Source organism: Pristis pectinata, chromosome 43, assembly GCF_009764475.1.
Source record: "Pristis pectinata isolate sPriPec2 chromosome 43, sPriPec2.1.pri, whole genome shotgun sequence".
In the NCBI taxonomy this organism is placed as follows: domain Eukaryota; kingdom Metazoa; phylum Chordata; class Chondrichthyes; order Rhinopristiformes; family Pristidae; genus Pristis; species Pristis pectinata.
The window spans coordinates 367,643-382,263 of record NC_067446.1 but is presented as its reverse complement, the minus strand read 5'-3'; the positions used below and the strand labels follow the sequence as shown (position 1 = coordinate 382,263).

Here is a 14,621-nt window from a genome sequence, read left to right as displayed (position 1 = left end):
GGGAGCGCGCGCTGCGGGACGGGCCGCGGGGAGGGACCGTGCGCTGTGGGACGGGCCACGCAGAGTTTAGCAACACTGTGACCACTTTGCACTATAATGGACTTTGTTTTTTTTTGTTCTAATTGTGTCCTTTCCTGTAAAAATTATGTATAATTAGTTTATGTTTTTAATGTCAATGCTGCTTATCTGATGCCATATACCTGTGATGCTGCTGCAAGTAAGTTTTTCCATTGCACCTGTACACATGGACTTGTGCATGTGACAATTCTAAACTCTGCGCGGCCCGTCCCACAGCGCACGCTCCCTCCCCACGGCCCGTCCCGCAGCGCACGTTCCCTCCCCGCTGCCCATCCCGGCCAGCGCGCGCTCCCTCCCCACGGCCCGTCCTGCAGCGCGCGCTCCCTCCCGCGGCCCTGTTTTACACTCTGCGTCCCCACGGATCTCCCAGTCCTGACACACCGCCACTGTCCCTGTTGGACTGTCAAACACAAGAAGGGATGTCAGGGCTCTGAGATTGTTTCCATTCACACTTTGACTTTGGAGTGTTGGGCTTGGCTCTCTGCTTGTGTCCGAATCTACACGTTGCAGTGTGGCTCACTGCGCCACAGATAACTCTTTCTGCCTTCTCCCCCATTCCCTTTTCAAGCACCAGAGTGAATACCGGACGAGAAGGCCTGGGGCAACTCTGGCTGTGTGATGACCTGAAGGGATACTTATCACGGAAAACCTGAGAGGCAAAATGGTTGGGGGATGATCGTGTGGATAAGGGGGGCCTCTGCTGGCTGGGATTTGAAACTGCCAAGAATTACCAGCAGCCAGAGAGAAAGAGAGAGTAGAAGAGCGCAAGCGCAAGTCAAGAGAGAGTGCGAGAGAGAGAGAGAGAGCTCAGAGACTACCAGCAGAGATTCCAGGAATGTTATAATGAAAACCAAGTCAAACTTTCTTTAAATATCCCTCTCTGTGACAAGAGTGTTCTGTCAATTAATTGCTGGGAGTGGGAGATTGGTGACAACGTGCATGGGTTCTAATAGACTGTAAAAAGGAACACTATGCAGACTCTCTCTCTCTCCCTCTCTCTCTCTCTCCCTGTCCTCCCCTCTCCTCTCTCTCTGGACCCCCCCAGCCTTCTCAGATCTCAGAAGCCACAGAATCTTTCATGGCAGAAAGAGGCCACTCGTCCATCTAACTGTGCTCCCCCATTCTGTTCTCTTGAACACCCCTAGATTTAATCGCTCTGCCACTGTGCGTTGGGTAGCTGGGGCCTCAGTGTGGCACATGTAAACCTTGGCATTCAGTGACCAGTGGCCGTGTGTGTTATGCCACATCCTCCCCCCCCCCCACCCCGCCCCAAGTCGAGGGCAGACAGCCAGCAGTCATGCGGACTGTCCGAGGTTCCTCGTTCACCCAGGGCATGTCCAGGATGCTGAGGTAATCAGGTCGAGCCTCTGCGAGTGGCTGGGGATGCCCAGTGAGCTCAGGGGACTCTGCTCCCAGGGGCTTACGTACCGACCACAATGAGCTGCGCACTCGCCGTCACTGAGTCCAGGCTGGTCTGGGCCACACACGTTGTAAATCCCCTCGTCTTCGTAGCTGACGTTTTTGACCTTCAGGAGGCCTTCTCGGATGTGATACCTGTCGATGAGGGGAGCTGTTAGAGGCACGGACATCAGCTGCCAGAGTCACACACTCCGTTTGTACTGTTAACCACCCCTCCACCGTCCTTCCCTCTCCCCTCACTTTCCGCCCCTGCTCCTTCCCCACCCCACCAGCCCTTACTTGCTCTCGTCGTCGGCAGCCTCGTCAATGGGCTCCCCATCCTTCTTCCACTGCAGCTCGGGAGGATACAGCGAAGGGTCCACCTCCACCAGACACCGGAAGGTCACCGCGTGCAGCCGCTGAATGTGCTGTTCTCTCGGAGGCTCGACGATCTGGCTCGCATCTGCCAATGGAGCAGCAGGGGGATCAAAATGGCTGAGGTATAGGTCATACAGCTTTGATAAAGGATACACCAATATGGGCTGATAGGTGGCAGTTAGCTTTGTGCCAGGGAGGTGCAGGCAATGGGCAGATGGGATTAGCATTATGGTCAGCACAGACATAGAACAGCAAAGCACTGGACAGGCCATTCAGCCCATGGTTGTGCTGATCTTGAAGCCAATTTATACCATATGTCCCCCCCCAGTGTATCATCCACATCCCTCCATTCCCTTCGTATTCATGTGTCGATCTAAGAACCTCCACCAAACTGCCTGCTTCCACTACTACCCCTGGTACCTACCACTTCCCTGCGCCCCTTGCATCGCCTTTAAACTCCCCCGCCCCCCAACCTTAAAACTGTGACCTCTGGTGTTTGACATTTCTACCCTGGGAAACGAATTTGACTGTCTACTTTATTTATCCCTTTTATAATTTAAAAATTCCTACCAGGTCCCCCCTCAGCCTCCTAGACTGTCAACCCAAGACTGTCCAACCTCTCCTTATAGCTCATACCCTCTTATTCCAGGCAGCATCCTCTGCACCCTCTCCGCAGTCTCCACCTGGTGGACAAAGGGCCTGTTCCTGTGCTGTACAGTTCTCTGTTCTATGTAATGACCACCTCCACAAGAGGAAGCCTAACCTTGACTTTTAATGACGTTCCCATCACCCAGTCTCCCACCAATGACAGGAAACTCGACTGGACCAGCCACATAAATACCAGAACTAAATACCACAACTTTTACTGACCAGCTTTTACTGATGCACCGTAGAAAGCATCCTATCTGGATGTATCACAGCTTGGGATGGCAACTGCTCTGCCCAGGACCGCAAGAAACTGCAGAGAGTTGTGGACACAGCCCAGCACCTCATGGAAACCAGCCTCCCCCTCCTTGGACTCCGTCTTTACCTCTCACTGCCTTGGCGAAGCAGCTGGAATAATCAAAGACCCCACCCACCCGGGACATTCTCTCCTCTTCCATCAGGTAGAAGATACAGGAGCCTGAGGGCACGTACCATCAGGCTTAAGGACAGCTTCTACCCCACTGTGATAAGACTATTGAGCGGTTCCCTTATATGATGAGATGGACTCTGACCTGACGATCTACCTTGTTGTGACCTTGCACCTTATTGCACTGCACTTTCTCTGCAGCTGTGGCACTTTACTCTGTACTGTTATTGTTTTTACCTGTACTACATCAATGCACTCTGTACTGACTCAACGTAACTGCACTGTGTAATGAATTGACCTGTACGATCGGTTCGCAAGACAAGTTTTTCACTGGACCTCGGTACAAGTGACAATAATAAACCAATACCAGTAACTACAAGACAGGTCAGAGGCTGAGTATCCTGTGGCAAGTAACTCACCTGCTGACACCCAAGGCCTTTCCACCATCACAAGGAACTAGTCAGGAGTCTGCTGCAACACTCTCCACTTGCCTGGAATAGTACAGCTCCAACAAGTCTTGAGAAGCTTGACACCGCCCAGGACTAAGCAGCCTGCTTGATCAGCACCCTGAACCCTCCCTCCCCTCCAACACCGGCGCACTGTGGCTGCAGTGTGTACCGTCTACAAAATGCCCAGGCCTATCCTAAAACCCAACACCTCTCTCACTAAGGAAGAGCAAGGTAGCAGGCCCAGGGGAACACCACCACCTGCAGGTTCCCTCCAAGCCATACACCATCTTTACTGAGGGCAAGGTAAGGCACAGCGGACCAGCAAGTCCAAGGTCTCGAGCCTGAAACATAATCTATTTCCTCTCTCCGCAGACGCTGCCCGACTTGCTGAGTGCTTACAGCATTTTCCGATTTTATTGGAATGAGCATCCCTGAGTTCCAATCCAACTTCAGCAGCTGTGGAATTTAAATGCAGTTACTAGTTGGAAGCTAGGACTATCGTCCCCCACTGCAGCTGTGGGTCACTGCTCTATCAGCAACACGTTGATCACCAGTGCTCAGGTTTAACAGTTGCAACTCAGCTTATATGGGGATGGGGGTGTGTAGAGGACAGCACTGCCCCGTATAACTGGGGGTTATTAGTGTACACATCATGGATCTCACCACTTTGATCACCCGTTCTTTACGTTTAACAGTTGTGTAAGCACATATCCGTGTACATACAGACAGAGTAATACAGCACGGAAACAGGCCCTTTGGCCCAACTTGTCCATGCCGACCATGGAGCCCACCAAGATAGTCCCATTTGCCTATATTTGGCCCTTATCCCTCTGAACCCCTCCAATCCATCTACTGGCCCAAATGTCTTCTGAGTGCTGTTATTGTCCCTGCCTCAACTACTTTCTCTAGCAGCTCATTCCATACACACCACCCCATGTGAAGAAGCTGCCCGCTCAGGTCCTTTGTAAATCTTTCACCTCTCACCTTAAACCTCTGCCCTCTAGTTTTTAGTTCCCCTTCCCGGGAAAAAAGACTGTGTGCGTTCACCCTATCTATGCTCCTCTTGATTTTATACACCCTTACAAAGTGACCCTCCCCAAGAACGAAATCCTAGCCTGGCCAACCTCTCCCTATAACTCAGGCCCTCGAGTCCTGGCAGCATCCTCGTAAATCTCCTCTGCACTCTTCAATGATGTCTTCCCTTTAACAGGGTGACCAAAACTCTACACAATACTCCAAGGAATAATCTCACTGCCTTAATCACGGGTGCATGCATTTAACAGCTGTAGCCCAGCTATATGGGGATGGGGCTGTGCAGAGGACTGTATTTCCCCTGGGCACCTGTGGTTTATCCAGGTACAACTCACCGCCCTGATCACAGGTGCTTACTTTTAACAAACAGAGTGGCCAGCAGGCTGTCCTCGCCGATTCTGTTTGAGGCGTTACAGGTATAGATGCCTTCGTCCGCCTTCTGCACGTCTTGGATTCTCAGTGTCCCATTGGTGTACAGGAAGTAGCGAACATCCTGCAAAACAGCCTGCATTTCTTCCTTGTTCCTGCGGACAGGACACTTGCAATGTTACAGCCAAGCCAGCACAAACCAACAGCGCCGCCCCCACCCCCAAGCAAAGATCTCCCCCCTCCTACCCTGCACCATCCACCCTACTCTCAGGCTCATGGTAGGCTAAAAGTCAATTGTACAGCGTACAGCAGGAGATTTGACACGGGGCAGGACACTGGACAGTGTTGCGTTCACAGAAGGAAAACTCACATGCGCGTGTGTGTGTGTGTGTGTGTGTGTGTGCGCGCCGCGCGCACACGCGCCTGCACACGCATTTGTCCGTAAACCTTTGCAAGAGGCAAGGAAATACATGCATGCTGGCGGAGGCCTCATCTAAGAGTGCACACGTGCATGTGTTTGTGCTTGCACACATGCGTAACTGTACATGGAGCAAATACGTGCAAGAGACTCAAGTACGGTGTGCACACATGCAGAGGGCACACTCATATGTACATGTACTTATGCAAGCAGGTACACCTCGGCGTACCCGTGAACAAGTTCAAAGGGCTGAGCACAGAGACAGCGAGCGCATTTGTGAATTGGATGCAACCCCACAGCCCTCGACCCACCGACAGTGCTGACCATAGGGGGTGGGGGGCACTGACAGGTTCCAGAGCAGGCCTCCCAGACAGACAGGCAAAGGTTAATCACAGTCGGCAACACAGACACAAGAGGAGCTCCGCAAACGCTTGCAGTGGTCGCTTCGGAAGCCGGTCTGTGAAGACGCGTTCCAGCCTCACTCCTGTTGCTCTGTGCCACCCCAAACCCCACCACCCGACTACCCGTGCAATGCTTACCACTGGATTTTGGGGGTGGGAGCCCCGAAGGCCTTGCAGTGAATGTACGCAGTCTGCTTCTCCACTAAATGGTATCGTGGTTGGAGGGGGTGAGGATCTGAGCGGCAGTTCTGGAACACACAGAGGGGACACACATTGCTCAGGCTGGCCGGGAGGCAGCACCGGATAAAACCACTCACTATAAACAAGGGGACAGAACTGTGGGCAGGGCGGTGGTGGGAGAGAGACACTGAGCCTGGGGAACAGACAGGGAATGACATGGTCTGAGGGTGACCGTGCGGGAAGCAACAGGGCGCACAGGTGACGGGGTGGGAGTGACACTGTGTCGGGTAACGGACAGGGAGGGACAGGGTCTGCATAAGAGACAGGGAGTGACACGGTGTGCGGGTAACGGACAGGAGACAGGAAGTTGCTCAGTGTGAGGGTAACGGACAGGGAGTGGCGCAGTGTGCGGGTAACGGACAGGGAGTGACACGGTGTGGCGGGTGACAGACAGGGAGTGGCGCGGTGTGCGGGTGACAGACAGGGAGTGGCGCGGTGTGCGGGTGACAGACAGGGAGTTGCTCAGTGTGAGGGTAACGGACAGGGAGTGGCGCGGTGTGCGGGTGACGGACAGGGAGTGGCGCGTTGTGCGGGTGACGGACGGACACACGGGATATTATGAGACAGGGAGTGACGCGGTGTGTGGGAGTGATAAGGGAGCACTGTGGCCTGTGTGTCGGAGGCCTAGACTTACCGACGACCTGCACGATGATGTTGGCCAGCAGTGTGCCGTGCTTGTTCTCGGCCTCGCACTGGTAGACGGCAGAGTCCTCTTTCTTGACTGCCATCAGGATGACACGGCTGCCTGATACCTTCCTCTGCGGGTCGGGCGTCCGTTCTCTGTGAGTAACAAGGGATCGGTGACCGGCACGGGCAGCAGCCGCAGGACGAGAAGGCTGCATTTCTGTAGCGCCTTTCACCTCCCACTTCCCCCAGCACCAGTCACTGCAGCGATGGAGGAATTTGTGCACAGCAAGCTCCCACAAACCATGGTCTGGATGACCCGTTATAGTGATGGCGGAGGAGGGGTAAATATGGGCTCCAGGCCACTGGGGGGAGGCTCGAGCCCACCTTTGCCCCCTCTGCACTTGTTCCAATCACTGGATCGTTCACACCCACCCTCGTGGGGGTCCTGCTCTCAGCAGCCAGTGAGTTGTGATTCACGCCACTTCCGCAACTGGTCTGGCAGCCCCGTCCTCTGCCCCCAGACCCCAGCCAACTGCCAGGTTCCCAGTCCTCTCTCAACCACCTGCAGACCCCACCCCCTTAGCTCCTGCTCCCCAATCTCCCTACAGCCAAGTGCCGGGGTTGCACTTTGGAAGTCAAACCAGGGTGGGATTAATGCAGTGAATGGTGGTTTGTGTTATGGAACAGAGGGACCGAGGGGCACAGGTACATAGTTTGCTGAAAGCAGCTTCACAGGTAGACAGGGTGGTGAAGGTGGCGCTTGGCACGCTGGCCTTCACCGGTCAGGGCACTGAGTATTGGAGTTCGGATGTTATATTGTAGTTGTACAAGAAGTTGGTGAGAATGCACATGGAGTACTGTGTACAGTTTTGGTTGCCCTGCTGTAGGAAGGACACCATTAAACTGGAAAGAGTGCAGAGAAGATTTACAAGGATGTTGCCAGGACTCGAGGGCCTGAGTTATAGGGAGAGGCTGGCCAGGCTGGGCCTTTATTCCTTGGAGCGTAGGAGAATGAGGGGTGACTTTATAGAGGTGTATAAAATCATGAGGGGCATAGTTAGGGTGAATGCACACAGTCTTTTTCCTGGAGAAGGGGACCTTAAAACTAGAGGTTTAAGGTGAGAGGTGAAGGATTTAGAAGGGACTTGAGGACAATTTCTTCAGGCAGAGGGTGGTGCGTATATGGAATGGGCTGCCAGAGGAAGTGGTTGAGGCAGGTACAGAAACAACATCCCGATGACATTTGGATAAGTACATGGTTTCAAGGGACATGGGCCAAATGCAGGCAAATGGGACAACTTTGGTGGGCACCACGGTCAGCATGGACGAGTTGGGCCAAAGGACCTATTTCTGCACTGTACGACTCTGTGGCTCCCCCACCCTGCTCACCGTTCAGAGGCACTCCGTTCACGCTCCAGCGGATCTCAGCCTTCGGCTTTGCGTCCACGTCGCAGTCGAGCAGCACATTTTCCCCTGGGCCGTAAACACCGTCCTGTGGCTCCTTCACCCAGTAGGGAGCAGCTGTGCAGAGGCAGGAGAAACACAGTCAGGGCTTCATGCTACCAGACCCAGCAGAAGTCAGTTTGGGCCCTGCATCTAAGGAAAGGTGTGCTGGCCCCCAGAGACAGTCCAGAGGAGGCTCACAAGAATGATCCTGTTAATGACAGGGTTAACATGTGAGGAGCATTTGATGTCTCTGGGCCTGTACTCGCTGGAGTTCAGAAGGATGGGGGGGGGGATCTCATTGAGACATTACGGATACTGTAAGGGCCTGGATCGAGTGGATGTGCAGAGGACGTTTCCATAATAGGAGACTCTTGGACCAGAGGGCACAGCCTCAGAATAAAGAGACATCCTTTTAGAACTGAGATGAGGAGGAATTACTTCAGCCAGAGGGCAGTGAATCAGTGCAATTCGTTGCCACAGATGGCTGTGGAGGACAAGTCATTGGGTGCACTTAAGGCAGAGATTGACAGGTTCTTGATTGGTGAGGGGGGTTAAGGGTTACGGGGAGAACGCAGGAGAATGGGGTTAAAAAAATATCAGCCACGATTGAATGGCGGAGCAGTCTCGATGGGCCGAATTGCCTAATTCTGCTCCTATATCCTATGTCTCATGGTCTTATTGCCCTACACCTGGAAACATCCCAGAGACTGGAACCAGAATGGTGTCGGGAAAGATTGTTTCAGCTGGGGGTTCAGGAGAGACTTCGCTCCCTGGAGCGCAGCTGTTGAAATAAAAACAGAGAATGCTGGAAAGACTCAGCCGATCAGGCAGTGTCTAGTGGAGGGAGGAACCAGCGTTAACATTTCAGATCCTAGACCCTTCACCTGAACTGGTTAACAGACTAGAATGGTTGATTCTCCCTCCACGGATGCTGACCGACCAGTGGTGTGTTTGCAGCATTCTATGTTTGTATTTCAGAAACTATGAACTGCCCAGGGCCCAGACAGACCAGTTAGCCCCTTCGTGCCCACATCAGAGAGTGGTTGAGGCAAACAGCAGAGAGGGGTTTAAGGGGAGGCTGGATAAGGGAGAGTGGGGTAAAACGACATGGTGGAGTGGAGGGGACAGGGGTTGGGAAGATGGAGAGGGGGCAGGTGTGGGGGAGAGGGGCTGAATTGCAACACTGCAAACACTCAGCTGGTCGGGCAGTGTGCGTGGAAAGAGAATCAGAATTAATGTTTCAATCTGTTAACCAGTTCAGACGAAGGGGCTGGGATCTGAAGCATTAACTCTGTCTCTTTCTCTCTCCACAGACACCAACTGACCCAGCTGAGTGTTTCCAGAATCCATTTATTTCAGATTTCCGACACCTGCTTTTTTTTTAAAAATAGAGTTTCAGTCTTTCAAGTCTGATCACCACACTCCCCATTCCCCCAGCCCTCCTCTTCAGCTGTTTGCCCAGGCATGGACACATTCCGGCAGGGAGTCACAGAACTGTGACCAGGCTGGTTGGTTCTCCTGCTTATAATCCAGGGGAGCAGTCACAGGCTCCAAACCCTCCCCCAGCTGGGGAGCAGTGGCAGACCACGGGCCGACCACGGGCCAGGGTGGGAGCCAATATGGCCCTGCAGCTCTTCCCTGACAGATCACGAGGGATAGGAGGGAGATGCCGGAGGTGGATGAGCTGTGGTTGGGGGAGAGAGGGAGGGAGGGGGGAGAGAGAGAGACTGAGGGGGAGAGAGCGAGCGACAGAGATAGAGGGAGGGAGGGAGAGAGGAGGGAGGGAGGGAGGGAGAGAGGGAGACGAGAGAAAAGGGGTGGGTCATGGGTTGATCTGGGAGGGGTCATGGGTTGATCTGGGAGGGGTCAGGGTGACCCGGAGAAGGTCTGGAGGAGAGGGAGAGAGGGGGAAGAATGGCCGAGAAGAGCTGAGGAGCTTTCAGAGATGAGGTGGGTCGAGGTGAGCTGGGGAAGGTCTGGGGGTGGGGGGGCAGGAGGGTTAAGGAAAGAGTTGGGAAGGTGGGTGGGGGTGAGGAGGGAGGGAGCGAGAGCTGGGGTTTGCCCAGGGATTGGGAAGAGCGGAGGAGCTCTCAGAGGGTGCAGCTGGTCAGGGTGAGGAGGGGGAGAGAGCTGGGGTTTGCCCAGGGATTGGGAAGAGCAGAAGGTCTGGGGGCAGGGGAAAGGCTGGGGTTGGGGGAACCCTGCTTACCCTCCACAGACACACTGTAGGTGTGCTTGACCTGGCCCTGCCGGTTCCTCACAGCACACCGGTAATACTCCGTCATCATCCTCCACCACATTGTGGATCTTCAGAGTCTTGTTGAAGTTCTCGTAGCTGATGCGGCCACTTGGCAGGTTCCCGTCCAGTCGCTCCCAGTGCACGGTGGGAGTCGGGCTGCATACAAGCAACACAAGGCCTTGAGAGGCTTGCTCTCACCACTGTGAGTGAACGGTCACCTAGTGCGCTAAGATGGACTCTTGACCTCACAATCTACCTTGTTGTGACCTTGCACCTTATTGTCTGCCTGCACTGCACTTTCTCTGTAGCTGTAACACTTTATTCTCTTATTCTTTTCCCTTGCACTACTCAATGCACTATTGGAATGAAATGATCTGAAAAGACTGTAGGCAAGACAAGTTTTTCACTGCACCCCAGTACACGTGACAATAATAAACCAATTTATTTACCGATTTATAACTGCGGTACTGGAAACCTGAGGACCCGACTGCAGAGAGCAAGGGAGGTATAAACCAGTGTTACAAATCAGGTTGCTATTTGGTGAATGTCCTTTAAGGCACCTGGACAGTAAAGTAGTGGTGTGTGTGGTGTCATCCAGACAGCAAGATTATAATAATGTGCTGGCTGTTTTGCTCAGTGAATCGAAGTGAGTCCGGGGGAGACAGAGAGACGGGGAGACAGAGAGAGAGAGACAGAGAGAGAGAGTCAGAGAGAGAGACTCAGAGAAAGAGACTGACTGCTGGTCTCCGTATCAATGGATGAAGAAACAATAGCTGTGTCTGTCACTACAATCCATGTATGGATTTTTGAGCAAACAAGTGGAGTCCACTTTGTCATTAACCTGTAGTGGGAAGCAGGTATTTCTGTGGGCGGCCACGTATCGAATGCCTTCGGGTGGCAGATACTTCGGAACAAAGCAATGGAAATCATCGGAGATTGAGGTGTCGTATGGGTTCCATCGTGGAACATGTGGATTTCGTAAATTCTCTCTACATTCTCCCTTCAGTCAACATTCTCCCTCACGTTTCACCTGATGGACTTGCTAACTGAATTTTGAGAACTATTCATAGACTTGGGGTTTGGGAATTTGCGCACACACACACTTTGAGTTTAGTTTTGGGATTATGTTTGATATCTAATGTTTTTACTTTTCTTATTATTACAAGTAGTTATTATAAAATAGTTTTTAACACTTGTACATGACTCGGTTGTGTTTCTATTGTTGCTGGTACGTAACACCAGACCGACACAACAGCGAGGGGACCCACTGAGGGGCAGTTGGTTTCACAGATGTCCAGGCTCAGTCCGGAGGAGTTCCGTGTCCCACACTTACAGTGAAAGGTTGAGAGTTTGAAGGGGCTGCTCGTCAAGTTCTGGCTGCACTTAAACCCCATACTCCTGATCTTTGGGCACCCAGTGCAGTGGAGGGGGGTGGGGGGGGGGGGGGGGGGGGGGGGGGGTGGTGGATCAGAAACATGAAAAGACCTTGCCTGGGCTGGCAGTGAGAGGGGCCATCCCCATCAGATCCTTCCTGCACAGCCAGAGTCTTCCAAGAGATGGCTGCAACATGGATGAGACGACTTGTCCACCTCTTTGTGGGACTGTGTGTCAGCCAAGGATTGGAGAAGGATGCAAGGGTCCTTGGCAAGGTTCATCCCGAAGAAAACTGCGTGACAGAAGACTCTGATCTACAGGCTGTTCCCAGGGACACACACCAAGGCAGACATCAAGTGCTGCTGGAAGGTCATCAACTCAGTGAAGGATGCCTTTTGGTCTAGCCCGGAACCTGTTGGTCTTTCAGTACAACGGGGTCCGTAAGGAACACCTGCCGACTGGCACATTCCAGGCCGCAGGAGTCTGTGTTGAGGGATGAACTGAAGCTTTGTGTAGCCAATGCAGAGGCTTTATGGGGAAGGACCATGGGTCTAGGGTCCTGCCACCACTGGACACTGAGGGGCTGGGCCTTGTGTAACAGCCTCTCAAACATGATGCATTGTTTAACAAGCAAATGTGAGTGGCGTTGATGCACTGAAGGAAAACATACTGATTTGCTGGTACAATGAATGTAAAGACGTACGATCATATATCCTGTATAATTATGAATAAAGTATATTTTTGCAATATAAAATCCACCCTCACAATCAGGCCCCTGAACTCCAAGATCCCTTTTACACAGAGTGGTGGGTGCCTGGAATGTGCTGCCAGGAGTGGTGTTGGGAGGCAAATATGATAGAGGCGTTCAAGAGGCTCTTGGACAGGCACATGGATGTGTGGGAAATGGAAGGATGTGGACACTGTGTAAGCAGAAGGGATGAGTTTAGGTGTGTACTTGATTACTAATCTAATTAGTTTGGCACAACATGGTGGGCTGAGGGGCCTGTTCCTGTGCTGGACTGTTCTATGCTCCCCGATCGCCAGAATTCACAACAACGACATCTGCCACCTAACGGCTCCTGAAATGTGGCAAAGCATCCCAGGAGTGGCCTGGGGACTTTTCCCCAGGGGGTCCAAGTAAGTGTACAGCCAGGGGGAAGGATTGGTTAAAAGAACAAGGCATCCCATGACGGGACAAACCACTGTATCCCACACCCAGCCCCTCCAACTCCCCCTGCCCACCCTCCCCACCCCACAAACAGCACCTCCCTCCCTGCCTCGTCCCTCCCACCACCACTCAGCTTCCCCCCCGCCACAGCCCCACCTCCCCCACCCACATACTCACAGTCCCTCTGCGAAGCACTCCAGGTAGAGAGGGCGCCCTCGGAGAGCCAGCCTGAAGCTGCTGTGACCCTTGGGATGCAATAGCCGTGGCTTACGGTACTTCACGGAGTTTGCTGGAGGGGAATAAGGACAGTGAATGACTGGGTCACAGAGGGAGGGGGTGGTCAGAGGGAGAGGCAGGGTCAGAGAGGGAAGGGGTGGGGTCAGAGAGGGATCAAGAGCGTGAGAAAGCAGAAAGAGAGAGAGAGAAAGCAGAGAGAAAGCAGGGAGAGAGAAAGCAGAGAGAGAGAAAGCAGAGAGAGAAAGCAGAGAGAGAGAGAGAAAGCAGAGAGAGAAAGCAGCGAGAGAAAAAGCAGAGAGAGAGAGAAAGTGAGAAAGGAAGCGAGAGAGAGAGAGAAAGCGAGAGAGAGAGAGAAAGCAAGAAAGCGAGCGAAAGAGAGAGAGAGAGAGAGAGAGGGCGCGAGAAGAGACAGAGAAAGGGTGTCATTCTCCCACGCTGCAGAGATCCAGACATGACAGCAGGGGGAGACAACCCCAAGGAATGCAACACCAAGCTTAATCAGCAACTATCACGTCCTCAGACCCCTTACCAGACACAGACACTACTCACAGACGGGGGCGGAGGAGGGTTGCTGTGGAGTGGCTGCGCAATACCTCGGTCAACAAGGATGGTTTTACAGCGAGGAGACACAAGAAACTACAGGTGGTGGGATCTGAAGCAAAAATAACCAGACTGGTGGAGGAACTCAGTGGGGTCGGGCGGCATCTGTGGAGGCAGCGAGAAGGTCGACACTGTGGGACTGATGCAGGGTCTCAACCCAAAACATCAGCTATCTCTCTGACTCCACAGATGCTGCCTGACCCGCTGAGTTCCTCCACCAGTTTGTTTTTTCCTTGGTTTTAAAGAGCATCTCAAAGGGTGAGAGGAAGGCAGGGAGGGAAATATCAAGTTCAGGGCTCAGATGCCAATGAGATGCGTAGGGGCCGGAGGAGGCCACAGGGACGGGGAGGGGTGTAGGGACCAGAGGGGATCAGAGACGGGGAGGTGTGTAGGGGAGGGAGGGGGGGTCATAGAGATGGAGAGAGGTGTAGGGGCTAGAGGGGGTCACAGACAAAGGAGTGTAGGGGTCAGAGGGCGTCACAGAGACACAGAGGGGTGTAGGGGCCGGAGGGGGTCACAGAGATGGGGAGGGATGTAGGGGCCAGAAGGGGTCACAGAGACGGGGAGGGGTGTAGGGCATTAAGAGGGATGAGGAGGTTTGTTTTTCACTCATTTCAGGCATGTTATAAAATTATATAATCCATTCCTCATCACCCCTGGGGTTCACTCCTTTCTAACTGGGTGAAGAGGAGGGATATGGGGCACAATGTTTTGTCATCCTCATGGGTACAACACAGGTTTGAAGAATCTGGAGCTGGTGTAGGGACAAGGGTGGAGGAAAAGATGTGTCCAAGAAGCCAAATGATAGTTCACCTTCGTTGCAGTGGGAGATGGAGGGCAAGTGAACACAATGCTGATGTTATTGTTGAGAGCATATTTCTGGTACTGTGGACAGGTGAGGTCCACTTATCCAGGAGAGTGATGCAGCGTAGATACTGACTGCTGGATGAAGGGCCTGTCCTGTGCACAGGTTCTGAGGAGAACATGTTCGCTAGTCTTCAGAAGAAGATTGGAATGTATAAAATACTGGGGGTTTATAGGGTTGCACAGAGGTTGGAGACTCCAGAACTAGGGAGTATGCCGTTGTGGGTGCTG

General features: G+C 53.1%; 1 protein-coding gene across 1 annotated transcript in view; it reads right to left on the bottom strand.

Moving 5' to 3' along the window:
• LOC127566547 (neural cell adhesion molecule L1-like) overlaps nucleotides 1–14,621 on the bottom strand; it is a 273,625-nt gene that overhangs the window by 28,834 nt on the left and 230,170 nt on the right. The window contains 10 exon segments of the mRNA XM_052008960.1: nucleotides 1,507–1,567; nucleotides 1,569–1,632; nucleotides 1,777–1,939; nucleotides 4,765–4,931; nucleotides 5,734–5,911; nucleotides 6,470–6,613; nucleotides 7,852–7,983; nucleotides 10,118–10,184; nucleotides 10,186–10,303; nucleotides 12,867–12,978. Coding sequence (XP_051864920.1) covers nucleotides 1,507–1,567; nucleotides 1,569–1,632; nucleotides 1,777–1,939; nucleotides 4,765–4,931; nucleotides 5,734–5,911; nucleotides 6,470–6,613; nucleotides 7,852–7,983; nucleotides 10,118–10,184; nucleotides 10,186–10,303; nucleotides 12,867–12,978 — 1,206 coding nt within the window.